Below are 26,822 nucleotides of genomic sequence, written 5' to 3' on the forward strand. Positions count from 1 at the left end.
GTACTGCCTACGTTGCAGTTACAGCCTTTCTATTTGACAAACCACAGAGAGCTTTCTACATTCTTAATTTAAAGAAAATTTCAGGCAAAATACCCACACATTTTGTTTTCTTTAAATAAAGTACCAGTAAGCATCTTTTAAGTTTGACTTAATTTATCACAGCACCACAAAATAAAAAGGTCTGATTGTTTTGCTTTCAGTTTGGTGCTGCTTTCATCCTCTACAATGACTTTCAGTACAAAGTGAAAAGAAACTAACTGTGACAGTTGCAGACAAGAGGGAATTATTAAATAGTGAATATGAGCTGTAAAGAATTTTTATCACAGAATGTCCTAATACCTGCAAACACTCAGTGCTTGCTTGAGCACACAACAGTTTTTGCACAACACAGTATGAGATAGAAAACAGTTATATGAGCTTTGAAAAGGAACTCATTGCTTTGTAGGATTTCCCAAACAGCTCTTATAGCTTGATGTTAAGAGAGCTACTAGATTCAATTATTTGATATCAGCTGCAAGTATCTGTATTCCGTCACCAGATACCCAATGCTAACGTCTGCATAACTATGTGATAGAAACAGGAGCCATCTTCATGCAATTACATCTGCTTCAAATGAAAGCGACTGTAAGTTATGCAGCCCTGATGCAATTATATCCAATGAAGTGGTAATTGCCATAATGCATTTTATCAGTAATATTTTAAAAAATCCTACAGCAGCATTTGCATCAACAGCTTTCATTTCTTACAGAAATAAGGAGACAGAACATTTTACCATCTAAGAGCAAACCTTTTTTCCCTCCTGTAAGGATCATTTTCCTTACTAAGATGTTTTTGGTTTCTAAAAGTACAGGTACAAAAACAAATTGCAGAACCTGTGTGCCCACATTCCCTGTTGGCTTTAACTTGAACTATGCAAATGTGATCAATGAGTCAGAGAGACCAGCTGCATTATACATGTAAACTGGTAACATCTAGTAAGAGATGCAGTTTTAAACGTCACCAAGCTATCCCAAGTATGTTTGCATCCTGTGCTTCAAAAAAATATCCAAAGACCCTTTTAACCTTCTGAAATGACATAGCAACATTTCCAGTGGCACTAACCTTTAAATTGCGTTACATTTTAATTCAGTCCTTCACAGAGGTTCAGTGGCACATATTTACAAAACCAACAGATATCTCAATATATTCTGATTATATACAGACACACAGCAGATTGCAACACTATTCTTTTATGAAGCACATTATTTACACTAGCAATCCCTAGTAACTTGCCACAACTCACTATCAACATAAAAAAAAAGTAATTCCTTGATTTAAGTAGTCTGTGATAAGAAAACCTTCTATCAAGTATTTTATGGAAAGCAGAGGTTTCGCAGAGACATTATGAATAAAACACTACCTGTGTAGTGCTCATTGCCTTGAGCAGCACAAGTTAACAACTGGGCCATTGATGAACCGACTGCTTTGGATGTACTTCCCAGGTCCTGAGTGCATTTCTCAAGCTGTGAAAAATTACAAAGGACAAAATTCTTTGTTTAAGCTCAACTGAAACACACTTGTGTTTTAAATGGTACTAAAAAATTCCTCATTCCACAAAACCCAAGCTTTTACCTCAGCTACTGAACACACACGCATTTTCTCTGAAACTTGACTAGCATGCTTTCCCTGTCCAGGGTGAAATAAGTTAACGTATTAGGTAATATGAACAACAAAACTATTTTATAATTAGCAATGGAAATCAATACCTTCATCTGAGGAGAAGGAGTTTTTTGCCAAATAAAACATTTCACTTTCTAAGCCTACCAGGACTGGTAGTCTTAGAACTATTGAGTTCTCATCTTGGTCACTATTGAAAAGAAATTCTTTTTGACAAGAAGAGACCGAAACATTGCTGCTACTAAATTGTAATTTGTACAATAGAGAAGGAGGCCCTACAGTCCTATGGGTAATTCTGCTACAGAACATGCTTCTGGTGTAGTAGGAATATATACTCTTTTTAAGAGAATTAGTGCAAAATCCTATCAGCGCCACCATTATCCAAAGCCTCACAACTTGTTTTGCCTCTAATACTTAAATTTTTAACAGCTAATGTTGTTTTTAAATGAAGAACATCTTTCCTTAATTACAGTTTCGCCTGGGAGAGGTTTTAACTGTCCATCCACAGCTGCCATCTTTGCATCTTGCAGTTCATTTTTGAGTGTCTGGACTGTATTCAAAGCTGAATCGATTTCCATTGGGCCACATGCTTCATGAGCCTGTTCAGAAATCAGATCAATACCACTGTTAGCAGCTGTAAGGCACTATCAGAAATAGTAAATGCTTCAGATATAATCTCCCCCTCCCAAATTATTGCTCTCATGACTTTAGAGGCCATTGTGGGCACTTTAAGCATTACACATCATGGATTCCAAACTCCTGCACAATATTCTTAGCTTGTGACTAGAATAACACACTGTTAAGAGCCACCAGGGGAATGAGATGCACTTAGCTGGTGTACACATACCTTCACACTAGGCAGTCCAGGTACTGAGAAAATAACTGCTGCAGTCTGGACTTCACCTTTGACAAATAGCCTAACTATGCATCGTGACTAAAGTCACAGTGAACCCTCTGACGTGGCAGCCCACAATCATCAGTACCTGAGCTGAAAATTTTAGTGTTAGCTCAGGTGTACCAACCTATATCCTACAATCCTGGTTTTGGGCCTCAGTGTACACAGAGCAGACTTTCCACTGATACTTTTTTTTTTTAAATCCATACATAGTTTAGAAATCTGTGTGTGAAACACAGATAGCCTCTGCTTCCCTGAATTTCAGAGATGATAGCTCCAGTTCACCATCACAACACTGACCACAGCAGGGCCATATCTGGGTTCTCCCCAGTTTCGCAGGTGCATGAGATATGCTCCCCTTTGCCCAGTCTCCTTCAGATGTAACAGCAGCTCAGAGCTTTGATGTGCTGCTCTGTGTATACCCTCCTCCTGTCTTTCTGGTATGGAAAGGGTAGCACAGGCTTTTGAGTTTTCTTGCCACTTCTCCCTCCCCTTTCTATTATGACACAGAAGCCACGTGGGAGTCTGAGCAAACTGTGCACAAAAAGCAACACTGAGAAGTGAACACTGCCTGAGCATGAGCCATTCATTGCCTTGGGGGAGACACAGTGGGCCATGCAGGAGTGAGCCTGTGACCACCATCCAAGCCATCTTGCTTTAGCTGATTAAAACTAGTATTTACCTACCTTCTGGGAGGCAGTTCGTAGCTCAGCTAAGCTGGTAGCAAGATTTTTTGCACACTGGCTTAGTTGCATTGCTGCTGCTTGATCAGTCACAGTGGGGACTGCAGCTTTAGCAGATGCCACCATTTTACTTCCAGGCTGTTCAAAGAAGAGCAGTGAACACAATTGGTTTTACTAGCTCATTTTCTTTAAAGAAGGCTTCGGATTCAATAAACAAATTGCTTCCTCCATTCACACATTCATGAGGTTTGTAGATTTTCTGTAATGACCATTTCATGCACTTCCCTGCTCCTTAACCACGCACCTTCTAGATCCCAGCCTTTTATTCACATGCTGCACCCTGTCGTAATTCCACATTGCACTGTCCTCTGCAGCAGGACTCATTTGTGCTTTACTAGTACAATGACTACTTCATTGGTACCAATGTCTGCCTGAGGCCTTTGACTACTTATGTAGACTACTTAAAAATATTTACATGTGCAGTTTTGCCATTCAGCATCCATGTGGTACTAGCAGGCCCAGGTGGCACAGATGGCAAATTTGTCTCAATGTTTCTAAATATTACACTCTGCCAAAATTATATAAATTGAAAACTGTAATACAAGCAATGACTCTTCACAGGGTTTGCTGCTAATACAATTAAAATACTTTGCTGATTCTCACCATCACCATGGTACACACATACAGCCAGAGAGGAGATGGATCATTTTAATGACTCCAGAGGGAATCATATAGCAAAATACTCAGAGCAAGACCATGGTTTGCGATACCCCTGCCTACATGGGATCATAAAGAACCTGCTAACAGCAACCACATTTAAGGCAGGACCAAGTGGTGCCAAGTAACGATCATGTCATTACATGGAGAGTTGGTTTCTTCTGTTTGTTTCTTGTAATGTCAACAACAAACCCAATAGTTTTGTTGTCAATGCTCAATATTTTATCTATTTTTTTTTTTTAAGATGTTTTGGAAGAAGCACAGAGTCAAATTTTGTATTTTGTTCAAAACTTCAATCAAGATCCATTACGTATGCAGGCTAGTATCTAAAAAAACATGGTAATGTTCCCTTTTATTTGTGAAGAATTCTGGAACTTGTTGCTGCAACACTAACTTTACCTTCACTAAGAAAGGTTACAACAGCATCTCACATATTCAGACCTCTGCTTAGAAAAATGCTGACTTCTCTCAATCTTGTTCCTTAAACTCTTTCCCAGAAGGCAAGTGCTACAGCAATGAATGTTTCTTCTCCATACACTTTAGTTTTCTTGTTCCTTTTATCCTCAATTTTGGCAGTTTTCACTCTACACAGATTCAACATACTTCAGCCATCTGACCCGAGGAACTAAATTCTCCTTAGCTATGGCTCACAGTCAGCGATGAACTTTACATGGTTCTTAACAGTTTTTTTGCTTATTTATCACAAATAAAAACATACAGCACTAAAAAATGCTTTTTGCTCTGATGGAATCTACTACAGTGATTGATTCACTTCACCTGAAGGAAGTTCTGGCTGGAATTTATTAGAGCAAGCTGGGCACTGAGGTCTTCTGCCTGAGCTTGACTTCCTCTTACACCCTGCACCAACTGAGGAATGTGGTCTGCAACATTCTATAATAAACAAAGGGAAAAGCTTTTAGTAGATAAACAAAAACCCCAAACCCTCTGACACTAAAGCAAGCCCTCTCCCCACCTCCCTTAAAGACAACCTGTAGTATTCACAGGTACAATACTCTTGTGCCTTCACAGAATTCATTTAGGATTCCATGGAACTGAATTCATACACAAGATTTTTCAGAGATGTTCTACTTTTACTTAAGAGATCTTTATTCAAGCTACTCATTAGTTCAAAGACCCTACAAGACCCATCTAAGATTTCTCTGCAAAATTATGTACACAAAGTACTTTGAATTACTTCCTTTGCACGTTCAAATGCCAGTAGTGGAGGTGACAGATTTTTCAGGAGAATGTCTTGCTTTTAGAAAAACATTGTCTTTTACACACAAGCACCTCAGCCTACTTTTCCTTGACTTCTAACAATACAAACTTTATAGTACGGCTGGAGCATTCTGAAGTGTGTATTACTAAAATTTTATTCCTGGACTGCCCAGATTCATGCTCCATGTCCATCCATTTCACAGTAACACTTACTTCAGCAGTGCAATGCTAATTTTTTTTTTCCCCAAAAAAGGTAAAAAGTAGGTATCGGATCTTCTCTGTTATCTAATAAATCATCATCAAGATCAAATTAGAATGAACTGTAAACAATACAATGAATCAGCTTGCTTTTTTTAATTCATACTGAAATAGCAGCTGCCTACAACACAATTTTGAGATGTACTTGAGCTACCTTATTTAATTCCAACATTTCTTAGGATTACCACCGTGACAAGAAATAACTGCTGAATGTTAGCGCAGCTTTTAACGATGCCTTCTTTAATGGTTTTGTTCTCGTTCCCCACATAACTGCTCTTCCATCCAGAAGAATACTCTTTTGCATTCTATTGTCTTTTTCAATTTTTTGTTTAAATGCAATTACTTTAAAAACCCTGAAGCAACATTAGTCAGAGCTAGAAATTAAGCTGCCAAATGTAGCTTAAACATAAAAGAGAACAGCTTCTCACCAGACTCTGAATTCTAGCTCAGAACTATAAAAATGTGCTTGACTTCAGGTATACCTTGAAATCTGTGGTCTTGGCAGCTTTAAGTTAAAGCTAGGAATGTTAACCCCATAGTAAGGTCTATAACTTATTTTTTACAGTAACACTTAAGGCCCCAGTTGCTTGTAGGCTGAACATCAGAATAGCACTATCAGTATTGTTAGTTATATAAGCAATTATATAACCAATACATTAAATAAGGATTTCACTCCATTATAGTATAAATCACTATTGCTATTCCATCCGTCCTTGTGGAAAATTCAAAGGTTACCTTTATTCCATAGCAGACCTCAGTCCCATTTCACTGCATGTATCATTCAACAGCCTGTTTTGATGATCATAGAGCTACTCACCTGCTGAAGAGCACACTCGTGCACTGAACACGTGGCCAAGACTTATTGCCAGTACATAAGTTTCTGAGCAACCGGACCCTTCTGCACAGTGCTTCTAGCATACCTCTGCATATACAGTACTGCTGACTGATTTGCAGCAAAACTTTCACTTAAAGCACTTGCTTCAGGTGAATTGGTTGTTACTCAACAGATACATGCTGAGGTATATAAGCCTGTCAATCCTTTCTAGTAAGATGTTTGCAGGGGTATTGTAACAGCCAAGTAGTTGCTCAGCTTTTCAAAGCTCTCCATGCAGTAACACATGGAAACTATGGATAATACAATAAATGAAGGTTCTCCAGAATCTATACAGATGAATACGTGTGGTGTTGGTTTTGGTTGCTTTTTGGGTTTTTTTTAAACCTCCTTTTCAGGTTGTAACAGTATTATTATAAAGGTGATCTTCAGTTCCCCATAAAGCAGAGTTCAAGAGTTATTTGTCAGTGGGTTGTGATATGTTTACCTTACAGCTCTGCACAAGTTGCTGGTGGGCTGCTGTGTTCTTATTTGAAACAGCTGCATTCTGAGAAGCTGCAATAGTCTGAGTAGCAGCAGCTGCAGCTTGTTTAGCTGCAATCTTTGGAGAAAAAGAAACAGAGTTAAATCAGTGGTAAAAGTCTGAGTAATTCAGAGGATGAAACACATATTATAGGTCACTTTGACAGTAACAACTTTGACAGATTAGTACATTATATCCCTTGATTAATTTAATTTGTCTTAAGGAAACTCAGGATTGCTCTTCTCTCAAGATGAAAATGAGCTGAACACTGTTATCCATCTCTGACTTGCCAATAAAGAAAAAGGTGGAACTAGAAGGATTCTAAGCTCTTACTCCTCCATAGCTTAGGTTGCAATATGGCCAGAAGTTGTCAATTACAGAGAGCAGAAATGATCTGATCAATTAGGTCCTTACAAAGAAGGCCAGAGAAAACAGGCAAAGTACATATAGTGCTTCACACTGCTACATTAGCACCTCCGACCAAAGACTCAAGGGAGCCAGCTTCTACTGAGATTGCTCTACGGCAAAAGCAAAGATACTAAAATGATGCAGAGGCACAAAATACTGGTATTACTGAGTCTAAAAGCTCGTAGAAGACCTTCTTCAAATATCTAGGAGTGTTATTATCAATGTCTCCCTATTACAAAGTTAAAAATTCAACAATTTATCCAAGGTATGCCAACATATCGTACAATACTTTTCTTTAACTGGCCCACTAAATACAACCAAGCATGAAGTTCATTCTCGTCATAACACATTTCACTCCTTTCTAAGGCAGTATATATTATAACAGCAAAACAAATAAAATGTTCTTTCTAGAAAGCTTTCTTGCATGCAATTAGAAAATTGAGACATCAGCCTTTATTTCCTGAAATATTCATGATTTTTGGTTCTAGCCAGCTACAGTAATTTAAATGCACTTCTGGAACATGGTTACCTACTTAGATCTCCTTGTTTGTCTAATCTCATTGCACTTGAATCAGACCACTGTAAAACCACAGTTGGAAACTAGGAATTACGCAAAGCTTTTTTTCAAACCTTGCCTACAAGACAAACTTCAGAGATATTTTATCCTTCGTGCACAGTGAATCGCCTTTCTCCCCCTTGGCTGTGCTACCAGACATGATGTATCTTTTCACTTTCATTTCTGCTTCTTTGATTCTCTGAATAACTTAGCAGTTTAATTGGATATGCTGCAATTCAACATATCTTTGTACAGAAATTTACATGAAACTCTGGCAAACATACTAGTAAAACCACCAAGAGATATTGTATGTAAATGACAGATCATACAGATAAATTAAAACAGTAACAAAGTAGTTTCAGCTCAGCTGTTTGAAACCTCAGCTGTTCTAATTTTATGACTAAGCCACCAAACACCTTTAAGTCAAATTCTTACACTGCTTTACTACATCAGTGATACAAGTTGCTCAATTTTCTGAGGACTATGGTATCATATACTAGCATCTCTAATTCCAAGCCTTGTAGTCTGGAACTGAGCTTACAGTGCTATCATTCTATGCTTAGTACTTTTCCCAAAATATGCATTTCTACTTGCTTGAAATTATCTACAGATACTAATTATCGAAATGGAGTAAACTGAAAATTCCACAATATCTAGTTTCCAACCTCTAATCTGTTGACAATTTTCTTCTTGATGGCATTCTGTGCAGCAGCATTTGTAGCAACCCGCAGTCCCTCTGCTGCTTCTCTCAGACGCTGCTGTTGATCCTCATTTTCAGGATTGGCTGCAGCTCCCTGCACAAAATTTCAGAGCAAAAAACATGAGCCTCAGTAAAAGTTGCTGGAGAAAATGCAGAAGAATATCAAGGCTTTAGTTCCAGACAGCATCTGCTACATCAGCCTTTATTTTCCTTACATTATCTTAAGCAAAGTTAGAATAACATTAAAATGTTACTAGACTTTGAAGCAGAAAATTTATTGCTAGTGCAAGGTTGATACTGTACATGTTAGGTACTTTGAGGAAGGGAGTTGAACATTTGCTTCATATACTACTTTAGGTGCTTGGGAAAAAAGCCTTTGTAAACTGCTTCCACTATGATCTGTAATAACATACTTTGATGAATGTAGGTTTTGAAAAAAAACAGTTTTTAAAATTCCCAATTCAATATGCCTTTCAGTAACTGCAGCGAAAACCTTGAGATTTAACACAGTAGGTTTTCTCCATTTGAGTCTGAGAAAGTAATGGGAAGTCAAGGATACGCTCTGTAGCCAGGCATATGGGCCTTCTAGAGCCCTAGCAGAATGGCTGGCCCTGATCTGTAAAAATCATTTAAGTGCAGGATCCGGGAAACAATTCAAAGAACGTATTCCTCCCTAGTGGATTTAAATAGGTTTCTAGCACAGAAAGGAAAGAAAAGGTTAGATGTTTCCCTCTCCTGTGAGAGGCATGACACAGGCAAGATTCCCCAGGTGAAGGAAACTGTTCCTAAGACAAACAGAAGCAGAGCTGCTTTGTTAGCGGCTTTTGTAACAGATACTTGTAAGAGATTGCCATGGGTTTGTTGTTCCATTTGTATTGCTAGACTGGTACAAGACTTTGCATCACAGTGGTTATGCCTGGTGGTAACTGCCTTAGATGGCTTGAGTCATGACCACCCTGCACACAGGTGAGCAAAGCAGTGCAGGAAGGGTTTTTAAAGGCAAAAACCCCCAGGTAACTAATAAATTGTTTTTTCTGAATGTACCTAGGATAAGTCATTAAATGCTGAACATGTACAGGATAAGAAAAACCGTCTCTACTATCAGCCAGATCCTAGCTATAATATCCCACGTACCATCTATTCTTTGTGTATAACCATACAATTTTAAGCTGACAGTTAGTTCATTTTGCTGGTACCTTTGCAGCTTCAACCATGCGAGCTGTAGAATCTGCCAGGAGCTTTGCGGCAGCCAGAAGCTTCTTAGAGTTGTCCATGTCGATTTCTGCTTCGGCATCTGATCTCATGGCATTGACAAGATCAGAAGTGGCTTGAGCCAGCACCCTGGCCTGCCGCACCATTTCACCTGTGGTGTACAATTATATTTTTACTTTCCTTCTCTCTGCATTTCAGTTTCGGTTTCAAAAGTCATCTCAACAAGATGAAAATAAAGTTACATTTGCTGAAGTATTCTTTTGACTTGAAAATGATACACAAATAGTTCATAACCTAGAAGCTTCATAAAAAAAATCTTGGATCGCAACTTAAATGAAGGAAACAGCTACAGTGGAGATTAAGAAAAAATGTAGTATTTGCATTCTAGACAACAAGACAAAAACCAAAAATCAATACTTTAATGTAACTTTGACTATACAGTTCACGGAAACTCCTGGCGCAGTGAAGACTAAAAATTCTGTTTTCAAATTATAGCCAAGATTTCACTCTTAATAAAAATCACCCATCTTTCACTTATTCTTCTTTTGGGGAATTATCTTCTGTCTAATATAAACTAAATTAAGAACTCTGGCAGAAGAGACTCAGCACCAATTAGGTGGTTTTGGCCAAAAATAAGGTGTATATTTAAGATACTGGAGTCATGTTCTGGTCATGGTGAAGCACAGTGACGAAACAGCAATGCTTCTGAAGTGGATACATACCCTTTCTAGAGCAAACTCACATTTGGTCACTAAAACATACACTTAAACTTCTTCATAATAGACTTGAACCCATAAAGCCTTTGGCTTTCTGTAGGTTATCAAGTCAAGTAAGACGTGTTTGGGTCTAAGGCCTCATTCTTTTCAAATACTCTTAAAAAATCATGGGAAAGAAAACCAAAGCAGCATTTTTCTCATGTGTAAAGGTGACTTGTGGGCTTCAGAATTAAATGCCTTCTTACCAGGCTCCTCTGATCAGGCATAGGCAAAAAAATTAAAGTTTTCTAGCTGTTATCAACTATTTCCCAGTATGCAATTTTGCAATTCAAATTTTTACCAATAATGGCTAACTCAGCTCCCAGTCCAAATATTCCACTTGAGAAAAATCCCTTTAAATGCCCTTTCTTACAGTATTAAGCCGGTAAATCAAACAGAAAGAATAACCTGCTTGGGCAGTAATACAGCAGTCACAAGCCAAAGTCTCTTTGCTGTTAAAATTGCGACCGCAGGAGTGCAATGATAAGTTGGAAACAGACTGGAACCTGAATGCCTTCTACTAAAAACTAAGTATTGCACAACAAGATATTTGACTGTGAACAGAAAATAAATGCTATCCAAGATCATCTTTCACTGCATCCTTCTGTACAGAAGCTGAATCACAAATGACAGCTAAACATAAAACTTGACATGGTTTCCTGGGCACATCTACAGTAATTAAATTCCTTAGGACAGCTACGGAGCATCAGAAAACTTTTTTCATAGCTTTCAATTTGAAGATTAAGAGTGGTTTAGCAAACATTCCTGCATCTTCTAAAACTTTTAATCACCCAGATTTCTCATAAAGAAGATTCTAGGGTCAAAATACACTGAGAATTTCACTAATTACTTCCTTGCACATGTTCCTGTAGAAGAGTGCTGCACAGCTGAAATGACAGTTCCTTAAAAAAAAGAAACATCTGAAAGTTTTAACTCTTAAATGTAACAACTCAGAGAACTCTACAATAAAAGATTAGTTTGTTCATATCAACTGTAACATGAATACAACTGCGACTGAAATATTTTCTTTCCTGGCCTTACATTTATATAACAGGAAAGAAAAGACCAAACCCATACTATTTACTGTAACTGCTTTTTAAAACTGATCCCATTTTAAACTTTCTATGAATTGTCTTGATTTCAAGTTGATACTGCCCCTCCATGCTGTTGCTACTTCATAACATTTATAACTACTGAAATTTCACCGTTCTAAGTAATTTACTGCTTCTTTACTAAAATTTCATATTGGATCAGGTAAATGTTAGGCATCTCAAGTTTTGGTTGGTTCTAGAAGCCGCCCATTTTAGAAGTGTCACAGGAAAAAGCAGAACTAAGTTTCAAAACCTACAACAAAATCTATGCATAATAAAATCAATCACTGGGAAGTATTTGCCCAGGTACCTGTCTTCATATTTGGAGATGAGAAATCGCTACACAATTCTGTGAAGTGAAGCAGTGGTAGAAAATAGACAAAATACTACAGTGATCCTTCAGCATGATATCGATTGTTTTCACAGAATATTCATTCTATTTAGTACACAGCTACGTGCATTTTGCTGATTTAATATTATGGTTTGAATGACTACCCATCATGACAGCACTAGCCTAGAAGCACAGTACACTTCAGAGAAAGTTTTTTTACTTGCATTATTTGAAACGTGCACATCTCTGAATCGTGGAAAGCTACTGTCTATTAGAGAAACTTACCAGCATCTCCCATCGAACTGAAAATACTCTCTGTGACACACATGATGGTATCTGTAGCCTGGTCATAGCGTCCAATGGGCTCTCCCCTGCTCGCAAACTGACGGACATGCTGCAAGAGGTCATTCAGGGCTTGGCTGACAATGCTGGCAGCTGCACTGACCTGCTTCAGTAACTCAGTGTCATCTGTGGCAGCCTGGCAGGCCCTTACACAGTTCTCCACTGAACGATCTACCAGTTTCCCTGCCTCAATCAGCTGTTCCTGACACACTGGAGAGCTGATGGTGGGACTCACAACCTGCATGGGGAAAGGACACAAAGCATTCAGAAAAGGCTTATTTGCAAATTTCGTAACTACTAACAAGTGAAACATCTACTACATTAGTTTTTAATCTTTAACTTATCTGTTCTCCTGAGACAGAAAACCCTGAAAGTGAGTATTTAAATAGGTAGCTTCAGACATCTAGATTAGGAATCTGGGCTCTGCATATCGTTAATTTAATCTCAATTTAGATTCTGAGAACAGAGGCCCCCACCTTTTTTCATGCTTCTTCAGCAGCTACTGAACTGAGAAAACACGAGACAGTGGTTGTGGAGGGCAGGCATGGGCCAAACTCCTCCAGAGTAACTACGTCCACTGGGAAACTCCTGTACCCTGGAATTCCAAATAAAATGAAATCTTAATTGGAATTGGTCTTGTAAAGCCTTTTATATCAGCCTTTTGTTTGTTTGTTTAAATAAAAGTAGTGCTTGGCACAAGCCAAACAATGTTCTACTTCTGAAGCCACAAGACCAGTAATAAACCCTGTAATCTACAAATTAGAAACAACCCTCCCCCATTTTGTTCAGGCATATCCGGACAGCTTTTAGCAATGGGAAAACTGCGCATATCTTATGAGGAAAACAGGATGCCACTGGGTGTCTTATGCCATATTGAAGAAATGCACAGGCAGGAAGAACATCAAGTCCAAATAATGAAAATTCATATATAGGCATCACAAAAAGCCCTTGCAGCCAGAGAAATAAAGTAGAAAATATTAAAAATTTAATACCTAATATTGGCTATTAATTTTAACATAAACCTTCTGGATGTTTCACAACAGTTTAATACCCATTTCCCTGCAAAAGACGACACTGCAGACTTCAAAAGCAGCATCCAAGTAGGAAATGTGAACTGTTTAATTTTTAAAATTAAATGACTATTTTATTTATTTATTTATTAAGACAAAAAAGGCTGCAGAAGATGTAATGCTCTGATTGCAGACTTCAGAATTTGAGGTCTGATCTCAACTCCATTGTAATTTGCTTAGACTGAAAATCAGTCCTTGGCCAAAAGCAACGATCTATTAAAATGGCTGGGCTACTGTAAATTAATGCAAATATATTTAAAATTAATGATCACCAACTTGATGTTATTTTCAGCAAGAATACCAACATTTAACTATTTAGCTTTAGATGAGGTGAACCCATCCTAATTCTAGGCTTTATTAGAAAACTTACATAGCACCCAGGGAAGCTGTTGTTCTTGAACTAATATTTTTTACTTTTTAATTTTATCAATATTAGTAATTCATCAGATGGGCTCTGTTATCTATGTAACCTTCTCTGGAGATTACAGCAATACCTCACATCCTTTGGGCTCCTGATTGCCACTGTTATTGGTGTCAATTTATTAATCAACAACTATGACATTGCACAAATCTAGAGCTATGATATTAACACAGTATATCACCTGAGACTGTTGGAAATACACAGAAGCATACACTCAAAACGATGCCTTGCCACCTCACAAAAACTGCTAGCCTCACCTTCGCACAAGCCACAAGCTGGGAAGTAGAGAGTGCACACTGTGTAGCAGCAGCAATGACCCTGTTCTGCAGGACTGTATCCTCAGCGACCTGTGCTACATTCTTGGCCTTCAGCACTAACATGGCAGCAGCGTTTGCAACAGCTTTGGCCAGACTCATCAGAACGTCCTGGTAAAATAAAGGGAAAACTCAGCCTTATGAACAAAAAAGTATATACTTTGTTTATATTAAGATCAAGTCTCCTGAAGGTAAGAAGTTCTCTTGTATCAAAACTTAAACTTTTTGTTTCGTGTAAAGCAGCAAACATGGCTATTACTCAGAAAACTTGATAGTTTTCCATTCTCAGTACAACCATTTCTCCATCCACATTACTAAGTTACTGGACTGAATGAGTATGGAATGTCAAATTTTTAATTGGCTCAGAGTCCATAAGAACAAATCTATGTCCCAAATTGCAATGTGCTTATCTTCACTTCCTGAGAATACACTAGTAGTACAAAAACATCTGGAGTTCACCACTAAACATGCGATAAATATCTGCAATAAGGATGACAACCTCAGGGAGCAAACTGTTGAGGACAGACAGTACTTGAGTTAATACTAAATTCAAGTACTTAATTATGCTTAACATTAACGGCAACTGCCTCTCCATTTTTGAAAATGCCATTTCCAACCACAATATTTCCTTGTCCATGATGTAAATATAGCCCTATAACTTACTGCTCCAAAATATAACTCAAACGGCTCTTAATTCCAGAACATTTTTCCCTCGTACAAAAATAATTTCGTTAACTCTGAAACTGCGAAATTAACACACACTTATGCGTTAATTTCTGCAATGAAAAAGTTCAGAAAATTTCTTCTCATTTCCCCACTTAAAATGCTACATTCTGTATACTTCAGTTTTTTAGTGGCATGGAGTCTTCCTAATGCCTGTACTGTTAAAATGACCTGGCTTTCCTGTAAAAAGATACTACAGATACACTTATGCATAATTTTAACTTCACAGCAGAAAGAAAACCTTGGATTTCAAAAATTAAGAACACTAGTTTTCATTTTGTTTTTAGGATATGAAGGCACGATAAACCATCCTTCTCCTTACCCACCTTCTCCAACACTCCATAGCACTTATCAGAATGTTTAGGTTCTTTCTCTTAGCCAAGAAAGAGAGGGCTGCAATACATACTTTACTAGGAATACAAATGAGAACTCTGATGAAACTTGCAGACAGATTTACTAGTGGATCAAGAGTTTTAAAATGGCCTGTAAGTTATATTAGCAGACATCTTGCATACAGTGCACTCCAGAGGTCTATCTGTTGCTGTAAATTACTTCCCCTTCGTTCTGGTGCAAACCTGTTCTTGGCATTGAGTGAAAAAATCCAGACATGTTTTTAACAGAGCATTTAAGAACAATGGTTTTAAACTGCTAATAGCTAACACTGGTATTAAGTCATACGGGCATTATGATTCGATAACACTAATCATCTTAAAGAAATTATGTTTGTAATACAATAATTTTCTTCTTCTCAGTTTACTAGAACATTGTGTAAACTTTTGGTTTACATGCATACATACAGACACAGCAAACACTTATGTGAAAATCAGTACATTTAATGAGAAGAAATACTCGTTATTTATTAATAAACATTCATTCATTCTTCATAAATACATGGCATAATAGGTCATTAGCTTGCCAAGACAGTGAAACACAAGGAAGGGCAAGGATTGAAGTTGTCTGTGTGCACGTGCAAGTTTTAAAACACTGCTTCCCACAAAATCCCTATGGCATTCAGAACAATTGATTAAGACTACGCACATCTCTGGAAAACTCCATTATAATCTTGCATCTGACACAGTGTACTTAGTGAAGATAGGCGGAGTTTTTAAAAATAAGTTGTTTGCTGTTCCTTATTTTCTGTGTCTGACTTGGCACTGTGTGATATAACTTGCACTGTGTTGCAACTGAAGCAAATGGGAACTGTGATTCAAACACATCAAGCATGACACAACGTCAAGAATTTGAGAGATCAACAGGTCATAGAGTATCTCAAATTAGCAGATCTCTGGACTTCCACGCTGAATTTTCCATCTGTAAAATGGAATGACAGTTCCACATCCTACAGGAAAGCTATAAAAGATACTATCTGTGCAACACTGAGATAGTGAAAGTCACCATAAAAGAAGCCAGTGATGAATGTAGTGGTGAAAGTAAAAAGCAGAGTAGAATTTGAAAAGCAAGAGTCTAACCAGTACGTACATAGCATGAGCCATGCATTTGAAACACTGAGGGGAGTACAGTGCAAACAGCTCTCCATGAAGCAAGAAAGCATCTGTATGATCCACAGAATGAAGTAGGGGTTCCTATGAAATTAGCACTCTGTGATTGTGTAATTAAAAACAATTTCATAATGGATTAACCTCAATTAGCATTAAGAAACTTCAAATCTACCATTTCCTAACCGCACTTTGGGAAGCCTGGTTTTATGCAGTGGCCTCATTAGAAAGCTGCACAGTTCTGACAGTGACAAGCAACCCGCTCATTACCTGGAACCTTTCATCTGTTTCATTCTCTCCAATTTGTCTCAGTAGCTCCCCACTTGCTTGCCCAATGCTTCCAGCTGCAGTCAAAACTGTCTGTCGAGGCTAGAAAAATACAACGGTGAAACACATTAATTCAAAGAAAATAAGCTTTACTTGAATTTTAGATTTCCTCAAGGAACTTCTGTATTAGCGTGCAATCAATATGGCTAAAAAAAAATTACGCAACAGAAATACTTTGGAAAAATCTTTACTTTTCCACATGCACAACTGCACATCCATATTTCACGGGTTTCATCTGAAGTGCTCCCAGAGAACGTGTAAAGAATTTTGAAGAACTTGAATAGACATTGTTGTAATAACTCCAAGGATAATTAAGGATGGACAGTCAATATGCCAACTGATCTGAAACATCAGGAGATTTCAGGTTCTTCAAAACACAAATACCTGAATAGATCTAAGGCAAACTGGCTGCAGACTCCAACTCATAACAAACTGATCAAGATAGTCTCTCCTGGTCAGTACTACTCTCATTCCTGGAAAACTACAACAGAGGGATTAACTTCTCGTTTTATATGTCAAAGTAGACAAAGACAGTAAAGAAAAAAAATCACAAATGAGTATCTCTCCACTTCCTATTAGATTGAGTCATAGTACTGTTTGAAATTTGTTTCTGAAAGAGAATACAGTACCCAGATAAATTAACTATTTATTACACAAATCAGTTAACCTCTGCGTATAACACAAAACATTCTAATATCAAGGTGCAAGACTTAAAGGCATAAAGACAGAGACAGATGAAGGAATAAGTAGTAGTCAAAAGAACTGCTTGCACAGGGGACATCATGTGGCACTGAGCAGGTGAGGCTTAGAAGCTAACATGTCTCAAAAAAGCCAAAGCCATGCACTTCAAAGAGGGAACCTGAGAAGTTTCCATCTACTCACCTCTCCTGAAGTAGGTTGCACAGCCTTCAGCAGGTCTGAGACAGCACTGGCCAATGTTCGAGCAGCTTTCAGGAGGTCTTCTCCACTTCCAACTTCGTCATCCATGAGAGCAGCAAGCAGTTTCACACCTTTAGACATCTCAGTGAGGTTGGAAGAGATGGTTGTAATTGCACATCCCACAGCAGTGTAATCGGTGTCAACTGGGTCCCCTGTAGAGCAAATGTTTTTTCACAATCAGAATGCTTTAGTGGTTAAAAGGGAAAAAGAGGCAGCTACCACGAGCTACACTCTGGTGAGAGACAAAAGAGACATTTCAAGATAGCCAAGCAATGCCTACTAAGTAATTTCATTGTCACTTTAAAAAAATTAGACTGCAATAATTTTTCCAATTTCTACATTTCTTCTTCTACAAGAATTTATCTTCTAGTAGAATTTCTCTTCATTCAATGCAATTTGCTGAGAGGTCCACAGTTTCAGCTACCTTTCAACATTGAAAGAACACAAGGTAACACAGTATTGACCCCTTTAAGCCACTCACAGCTCCTTCAACTTGTAATTTGCTGAAGAAAAAAAACACTGTCAATAAACACATAATCTCTAACAACTGTCAGATCAATAATGCTTTTTTGTAGTAACCTTGCAAACAATCTCTACTTTACTTTGTTGAATAAGCAAGCTACATTTTGTCTTCATCAACGGTGGTACCTTTAGTGTAAGAGATAAATTGAAGATACAAAAATTGTGTTGGGAAGGATAGAAAGCTTGTTCTGTGCATCAATGCACTTAGTTATTGGGGTATTTTGAAGAAAATTTTTCTCCAGCTGCCCCATACTCAGTCCCTATGTTACTTGAATTAGACTGACAAATAACTAGGAGACTGCAAGGAAAACCTTCCCTTTGAAATTTACCTGCTGTAAGGTTAACAACAGACGCAGTTCCTGCAGTGATAGCATCAACCTGAGAGTGTATTTCATGTTTTGATTCATCAACCTTGTTCTGAACCCATACTCTTGATGCCTGAAGAGCAAGAACAAAAACAAGAATTAAGGATTGTAGGGATGTTCTCTAAGAGGAGATATTAAGTAAAACTCTTGTTCCTTCATGAACATTTAAAAGTGAAACAAAGGACAACAACCAAGCCCTTAAAGTGAAATATGAAAGCAAGCATTTTCTTTTGCTGAATCATTCACTACAGAATTGCTATCACATTTCAACAGCTGCTCTTTTAGGGTAAATGCCATAAACAGCGCATCCATGAAGGCTAAACACTCTTGACTGACAGTCCTCCCATAAGCAATAGTCTCTTATCTGTCCTCCTGCCCGAACCTGGATCAGGAATGACAGAATCATATTTTGTTCTTATTTCTCAAGTGTCCGGGAGGCAGTCACTCCCACCATAAATATTGCCCATAGTTTGCATTTAATTGTACATATGCACATGAAACAAATAGGATTCCAGGCACGGTTACGCAAGGAAGTCTGCTACATCTACTCTCAGAAGACTGATTAGAGTGAGGTGGAACACTGTACATGAATTCCTTAAAGAGAGCACAAAATTTTTATCTCATTTTAAAAGCTTTAGTGATACCACTTCAGATCCAGGGACAATGACTAAACTGATCTGTAAACAACCCAAAGCATTAAGATCCATTTCTATGAGGTATTAGAAAAACTCACCATGTCCTGCCCTAGAGGTGGTAGGTTATCAACTTCACTGAGGTCAGCTTGTGCCTGTTGAACAGCATGCATACTGGTATTAATAGTCCCCATCAAGGCCTGCTGAGCTGAGGTCTGAAAGGCAAAACAAGGAAATGGCTGTATGCTATGTTCCAAATGGCACTTCAAGCAGATGTTACATATGCATGAAGAGACAGTGAGTGACAACAATCCAACAATCACACCAGGCCATTTCAGATATCTAGCTTTTACCTGGTGCAATGGAGAGGGCAAAGCTCTCTAACACTCCTCTCACACAGTCTTAATTCTGCCTATGTCATTTTATACTCCTCTGTACTTGCACACATTTACAAAATGCTGAACTTCTGCAGATCAAACAATGCCCAACAGACACACACAAAAACACCAAGCTGTCTTACTGACTTGCATTCTAGGAACATGAACATGAAAACTGAATTTGCTTCTAGGATATCATTATCGATTTTCTGGAACAGCCTACCAATGTAATCAAGGACGATTCTAAAACTGAATTGCCATCAATATGCATAAGCTAACAGAAGACTGAAGGGTTTTAGGCAAAGCAGGGTGGCTGACTGTATTGGGTGTCTGTGGCAAGGTTTTGGCTGCAGGGGTGGCCTCTGTGAGAAGAGGCCAGGGGCTGCCCCATGCTGGGCAAAGCTGGTTCCAGACGGCTCCAACAGACCCACTGCAGGACACAGCTGAACCCAGCAGCCAAGCTGGTGGGACCTCTGGGAACACATCGGTAAGAAAGGGCAAAACATCACATGGCAGTGGAGGGGGGGGGAAGTTCAAGAAACAGCCCTGCAAACACCAATGTCTGAGAAGGATGGGGAGGAGGTGCTCCAGGCAGCAGAGCAGAGATTCTGCAGCAGCCCATGAGAGAGACCAGGTGGAGCAGGTATTTCCCTGCAGCCTGTGGAGAGGGCCATGCCGGAGCAGATGTCCACCCTGCAGCCCACAGAGGACCCCACACTGCAGCAGGTGGATGTTTCCCTGAAAGAAACTACAGCCTATGGAAAGGTCACGCTGGAGCAGGGTCCTGACAAAAACTGCAGCCCATGGAGGACCCACACTGGAGCAGGCTCTCCTGAAAGGAACTGCAGCTCATAGGGGACCCACACTGGAGCCAGTTTATCCTGAAGGACTGCAGCCCATACGAAGGACCCACGCTGGAGCTGGGGAAAAGTGTGAGGAGGAAGGAGCAGCAGAGGGGGGCTGTTATAAACTGACCACTTGGGAGCAGGGAGTAGAAGAGTCAGAAACGAAGGAGTGACGTTGAGTCTGGGTAAAAAAGGGGGTGGTGGGAAGGTGTTTTAGTTTTTGTCTGTTTCTCACCATCCAACTCTATTTTAATTGACAATAAATTAAATTAATTTTCCCCAAGTTGAGTCTGTTTTGCCCATGAAGGTAATTGGTGATCTCCTTGTCTTTATCTCAACATAGGTTGAGATAAAGCTTTTTCTTTCTTTTCTCCCCCCTGCTGAAGAGCAGGAGTGAAAGAGCAGTTGGGTAGACATTTGGCAACCAGCCAAGGTCAACCCACTGCACATACTACACTTCTAGTGGTATGTCATGATCTTAAGCATTGACCATGTTCTCTACAGCCTGTTGAGGGCTTTTGATAGTCTTTCAATTTAAATGAGAAAACTCAGCATCAGCTTTAAGCCTGCTAAAAAATTCTAAATTGGTGGGCTACTGATAAGCTAAAGGTAAGCCTTTTTCTTAAAATTGCTTACTTTTGCCAGTCTTTAAACCTTTTTTTCTAACCCTTGAATACTAGTTTAACTACTTAGAAGTAAAGAGAAGGATGGAAGAGCCTGCTTTAAAGAAAATGAGGAAATAAGTCAAAATGTGATACCCCAAACATTTCAGGGATGCTCAAAACTTACGTTCAGTAGGACAGCCAGGAAGTCACACTCGATATCCTCCTCCTGCTCTTAGTAATATGTATAACATGCTGTTTCTAACTACTTGCAGCACAGACAAGTTTCAAATGCAAAAAAAAAAGTTTCAAATACAAAACAAGGAGGTTTCTCACAAGCGGGGGCATATGTCCTCTGTGCATCTGACCAATTGTGACTTGTTGCTGGGGAGAAGGCATTATGCCAATGTTGAAAGTCTCTGGGCCACTGGACCCTGAACGCATAACAGCTGGTAGTGCCACAGAGCCATGCTCCACCTTCCCTGTTCGGTTGAACTGCTGCTGCAAGATGGTAGATCTAAAAAAAAAAAATTTAAAAAAAAAAATCCAACAGAGAGAATTAGTTAGCTCCTGCAAATCAAGTTCTGCCAGATATTCTTCCTTTAGGATTTTAAATTGCATTTCATGACATTTGGAGAAGCTGGAAAACTTTACAGTTTTTCTTTCTAACCATTTTCTAACATATTAGAAAAAAATTAATCTGGGGCTTTTGGCAGATCAAATATTAATAGCACTAATGAGCAGGCACCAAGGAAAGAAGGCAATGTGCAGTTTTGGTATGTGTGGTACAATAGCTTTACCCCTTTAAGATGCATGATAGACAGAACCAGAACAAGGTTTATGGCATAACAACTGCTTTATTTCAGTTGTATCATAGGCTGATCAATAGAAAACAGAAGCATGAACCCTGTGGAGATGCCTTTTGCAAGCCATCTCTAGATTTGGGATAAAAACTAACATACATTCTTCCCTCTTTATACATACATGCACACACAGTACTTGCTAATAATCTGGCAGCCTATCAGATAATGGGCTGGAAGGCAGGATACTTTCAAGAATAATAAAGTTACTGTCATCCACAGTCATGAACCACTTTGCCAGATATACTGCTTGTATTTAAATATGGTTCAAGCTTTAACAGCTAGAAGTGTTGACAGAAATTCTGGCTTTAACAACAACACTCTGCTGGGGAAAAAAGTAATTTCAGTTGTGAAAAATCTTGTATTCATCTATTACAAGTTTTGGGCTTCTCTGCACAGCACTTAGCTAACAGCATATTCTGGAAGTGATTTGGAAAAGGCAATGTCAAAAGAAAGCACATCTGAACATGTGTGATCCGTCAAAAGTTGAAATTTCACATAAGGCCACATTAAATGTCTAACAAGTCTAGCTCCTATAAACCGTATGTTTAACAATAAATCAAATAGACTTTTCACATACACATGGCTGACACTGCCATCCTCAGAGTTCCAAGACAATACTTGAGTGGCTCATTACAGCTTATAATGTCACAAACATACTTCTATTCCTTCACTGCAAGGAAGGATTTAATATTCCTTTTCAAGAGTATGGCCAGCTCTACAGTTCTGCTTTTTGCTATATTCAGTTACTCTTCCATCAGAACCATAGCCCGACCTACTAGTACCAAAATCTTACCTTTACCTACACCAAAGATCTGATTGGTTTGTCTGAAGTGGTTTGGTGAAATAAGCCAGCTCTGTTCATGACCCAGTGTACAATTAAATCGACAGGAGTCAAATTTACTGGAAACCATGGACCTAGCAGACACAAGCAACTAAAACCTTGTAAATCCTACATGTTTGCATGAAGATCAAAAATCTAATACAACATTTTCAGCTCTGCATCATTACTCCCCATACCCAGCATTTTACTGAATTACAGCCTGAGTTCCTTTGTTCAAGGGTCAAGCTACCACAAACTGGTACCACTGCTGGTTGCCTTAACCAACAATTTTGCAACAAATACCTGCTCTTCAATCCTCGAATGAAGCCAGGAGCCTGCTGAATTGCCTGGGGATAGTAATTCCTTCTATTGAAATACCCCGTAGAAAATAATTCTTTAACAGCAATAACTATGCTATTTCATTTAAAAAAGCTGCCACAGCTAAAATGTATCACTCAAAGAGCATTTCCTCCTGTTGTATATACTCACTTCTTAGGTGAAACAGATTCTTCCAACATGGTTGATTCCTCGTCACCTTCAAGCCCAAATCTATCTTTACTTTGTTTCTGGAGGGGTGGGGGGGAGGGAAAAAAAAGTTAAACACCATGTGTTGCTTTTTGCTTTGTCTCCATCATTTCCTTGCCATCTATCAGAAATCTAGTCAAATAATCTGCAGAGTCTTGTCTGGTGCTGAACACCATGCTTTTTGGCAATGTGTGACAATATAACCTCTACCTCAGAAGAGGTGCCCTTCAGCATCTAACAAAGCAGGTTCTAAGCCCTGGTAGATTAAGTGCATAAAGGAAAAAAGCCTATTGGTGCCTTTTTGAACAAAGGTATAAAGAAAGTGCTGAGATACTGTCTTTTCTCACAGAAAAAAATGTTCCGAGGACCGAGTGATATGCAACAACAGCAAATCCTGGTACAGATAGGACATGTACCATCCCCTTTCCCATTGTCTCCTAACTCAGGAACGTCAGACTGACTCAGGTAACTAGAACTCAGCTACAAGTTATATTTAGCATCCTGAAATGTTACTATATGGTACTACCTACCACTAGGAAATACATATCCATAGTAAAGATGATAAATTTAATACTGTATCCAAGTTATTTTACCATAGTTACTTCAAACTTCTGGACAGTCTGCACATCTGACTTTTTGAGGCCGTTTTTTATAGTGGTATAAGGGAGGTAAACATACACACGGGGAGTAAGTCTAAACCACTAGAAACAACAGGAAACTACCATAAGTCATAAAAGTAGTGCCTTGTAAAAACAGTCTATTTCTACTTGTGACCTAGTGCAAAGATATTGTCTGCCTTCCACCTTGTTATGTGATTTGTAGTCTGAAAATATATATGTATATAAATAGAGGAACATCCACTATAATCTTGGGTACATTTAATGGGAACTCCTCATGCACATACATACACCCCGCCCCCCCAGCTTTCTCCAAAGAAGTTCTTACTATCATAGTTTGAGTTTATACATGAACTGAAACTGCCTATTTCTAGTCAAGATTGTGCCTTACTTCCATAGTAATGTGAAGTTAAAAAAATATATCTAGATTTAAAAAATGGTAAAAGTTACTCAAGTTCAGGGTTCCCTGTCAACTGATTAATGACCTATCACTAAAATTGCAGAACAAGAGGGGTTGGGGGGTGGGGAGTGTTGCACCAATAATACTTCAACAGAAAAAAATGCGCCGCCAATCCACACCAGAGCAAATGAGTTGGAACAATCCAAAACACACTAAGAATTAACATTATACAACTGAGAGACATAAACCATACTTTGAGGGATGCATCACACAGAACTTCAGCTCAACAATTGGAAACTGCATGCTTCTCACGCATCATGAAGCATCAAGGGTGTTTATTACTTAACCTGTTCCTAATTCATTCATTTTAAAACTGGCCATGTCAGCAGATTGTAAAGAAGAAATCAAAGGACTGGAAGGGAGTGGAAATACGCACATCTGTATTCTATCAAGACAGAAAGGCTGCTTTCATTTGGCATTAGAGCACGAAGCTACTTTTGAAGTTTAAGAGCTAGAATCAAGTTTTAAACAATCTATAGAAACCTGCAGTTTATCTAACATTCATTAAATCTGAGACTGGCAGTCTCAGAGAAAAAGGCATGTACTGTGATGAATTCTGGCAATGCTCCTCAACCTCTGATTTCATAACACTTGATGTTAACATCCTACACTGTTCGCATGAACAAAGGCAATAAATTCTCCCGAGCTGCTTAGCTTTCTGTCATTTCTTTACTATTAAAATCTATTACAGCAAATAATGATGTAGCTTGGTTGAACCTTAATAAAGTAAAAATTTGTCAAGGAGCAACCAGTGCTATTTGAAACACCTCACTTTTCTATACAACATGCTTAGAGTATGACCGTTCAGCTCCAAGTTTGTTGGCAAAACTGGTATTTTTTGCTGTTGCGCTTATTCACTTGTGAATATTTTGAATGCTGGAGATGCGTATCAGCCTCTCCTCTCTCCTGCCAGGCACACTCCATAAAACCAAGTTTCAAAACAGTCTGGCCTCTTTACAAACACTGATTTTATCCCTCTCTCTGCACAACTGAGATGTAATTCTTTGCTTTACTGATCACAATATTTTTAAAGCAATATATAATGATTTTTTTTTTTTTTTTTAAGTTTTGCCAAAAAACTTCCTCAGCTTTTATGCATTATATACAAGAGCTGCTGGACAACTATTGTGTAGTCCTTAATGTATTTTCAAATGCTGCTTCCCGGGGATCATTTCTTCCCACCTGATTCACCACTTTGGTCCATAGCTTAAAATCCATAGTTGAAGCTTTGGACTCTTCTCTGGATATACACTCATAGTCAGCAGTTCACCTTCCAGACAGAAAAACAAAGCCCAAGCGTGCTGTACTGAGCCTGACCCATGCTACCGCTATAGTTAACAGCCTTGATATTTTCCAGAATCACTCACTTATGTTAAATGGAAAGAGCTTGTATTACTTAAAGGTAAAAATAAATAAGATCAAAACATAAGATACAACACTGACTTCATGAGAGAAAGAGAACTGCAGCTTGCACACATTTGAGCTTTTGCACTGCTGTACAGTGATTTTTACTGCATTTTTACTACATGTCATCTTAATACTATACCTTCTTTAGGATGATATCAATGTAACCTGCAATTAATTGAGAGATCTGTTCTCCTTCAGTGGTCTGTACTGAGTAATAGCTTTCCTGATATTCACCAAAATCCTGAGGAAAAGAGGAAAAAAAACCCAAACCTCTTTGAAGTGGAAAGTAAATAAATGAAGAAACAGTACCAAATATGAGAGTGAGAATTCAAATTTTCAAATTGTTTGTATAGACATTTTATTATATCCAACAGTACATGAAACTGATCCAAGATTCTAAACCAGTCTATATGGGGGGGTGAGGGAGGAGAGGGGAAGGATGCTTTTTACTGCAGCTTAATCACAGATGTTTCATAAATTGAAATGCCAGAGGACCAAGAGATACTTAGCCTGACTTTATCAGACTCAGTCACTGAAGGAGGGAGAAAAGTCTTTAGAATTTTATTCTAAAGCATAATCACCCATGCAATTGGAAATTAGATGCACATGATTAAAGTGAATATAATTTTCCAGCCACTGCCTCTTAGCTCTACCACTTTAAACAACCTTTTCATATCCGAAACACTCTTGTTGCAGTGGTCTCTAAGGGACCAAATAATTAACAAAACATCACACTCATGAAAGTTCTTTAAATCCATAATTATCAAATGTATTAATGAACCATCTAGCTTCGTTTATGTTCATATCTTGCAAGTCACAAAGTGCATTATGAATGGCAAGCACCATAAGCATTTAAGCAGGTGTGAATAATGATGTTCTCTTAACTGTTGTAGTGGTTAGGCACAGAACAGATCTAAACAGTGTTTTTTGAAAAGATTTAAACAGTACTGCCGGGGAACTGGTCCATCTAGAGACATCGAAACATGGATTGACCCTAGACACCAATATGGGCCAGTTTATTAATTTAGGCCTCAGTGACTCTATATAATGCTAGAAAACTACGGATAGAACAAGTTACATGAAAAAAACTGTTCTAAGTCCATCTTCCTTTCTCCTTGCCACATAGTTCCCTCTTCCTCTGAATATATACAAAAAGATTACCAGAGTGAAGCTTTTAGGTGAGGCAGCCCAGCGTTTCACAGTTGTCAGCGGCCATTCCTGCAACACTTCCTTGGTCTTCTCATCCACACGCATCACTGAGTCTTTGGTGACACCCAGCAAACGAGGAACCAGCTTGTTTTTGCCTTTCATTTTTTCCTA

General features: G+C 38.6%; 1 protein-coding gene across 2 annotated transcripts in view; it reads right to left on the minus strand.

Annotated features, from left to right (window-relative positions):
• The window catches only part of TLN2 (talin 2), a 113,314-nt gene that overhangs the window by 68,910 nt on the left and 17,582 nt on the right, over window positions 1-26,822 (minus strand). Inside the window, exons 9-25 of one of the 2 annotated variants that reach the window (XM_050903200.1) lie at window positions 26,664-26,819; window positions 25,642-25,743; window positions 22,983-23,059; window positions 21,147-21,327; window positions 19,088-19,201; window positions 18,319-18,427; window positions 17,411-17,619; window positions 16,472-16,570; window positions 13,926-14,093; window positions 12,121-12,415; window positions 9,643-9,809; window positions 8,412-8,540; window positions 6,747-6,860; window positions 4,729-4,842; window positions 3,238-3,372; window positions 2,127-2,255; window positions 1,400-1,502 (exon numbers count right to left, since the gene is read on the minus strand). In XM_050903200.1, the coding sequence (XP_050759157.1) occupies window positions 1,400-1,502; window positions 2,127-2,255; window positions 3,238-3,372; window positions 4,729-4,842; window positions 6,747-6,860; window positions 8,412-8,540; window positions 9,643-9,809; window positions 12,121-12,415; window positions 13,926-14,093; window positions 16,472-16,570; window positions 17,411-17,619; window positions 18,319-18,427; window positions 19,088-19,201; window positions 21,147-21,327; window positions 22,983-23,059; window positions 25,642-25,743; window positions 26,664-26,819 (2,401 nt within the window). Of the gene's footprint in view, window positions 1-1,396; window positions 1,503-2,126; window positions 2,256-3,237; window positions 3,373-4,728; window positions 4,843-6,746; window positions 6,861-8,411; window positions 8,541-9,642; window positions 9,810-12,120; window positions 12,416-13,925; window positions 14,094-16,471; window positions 16,571-17,410; window positions 17,620-18,318; window positions 18,428-19,087; window positions 19,202-21,146; window positions 21,328-22,982; window positions 23,060-25,641; window positions 25,744-26,663; window positions 26,820-26,822 lie in introns of both variants that reach the window. The other variant, XM_050903201.1, reaches the window with a different exon arrangement.

This window comes from Gymnogyps californianus, chromosome 11 (genome assembly GCF_018139145.2).
Source record: "Gymnogyps californianus isolate 813 chromosome 11, ASM1813914v2, whole genome shotgun sequence".
In the NCBI taxonomy this organism is placed as follows: Eukaryota; Metazoa; Chordata; class Aves; order Accipitriformes; family Cathartidae; genus Gymnogyps; species Gymnogyps californianus.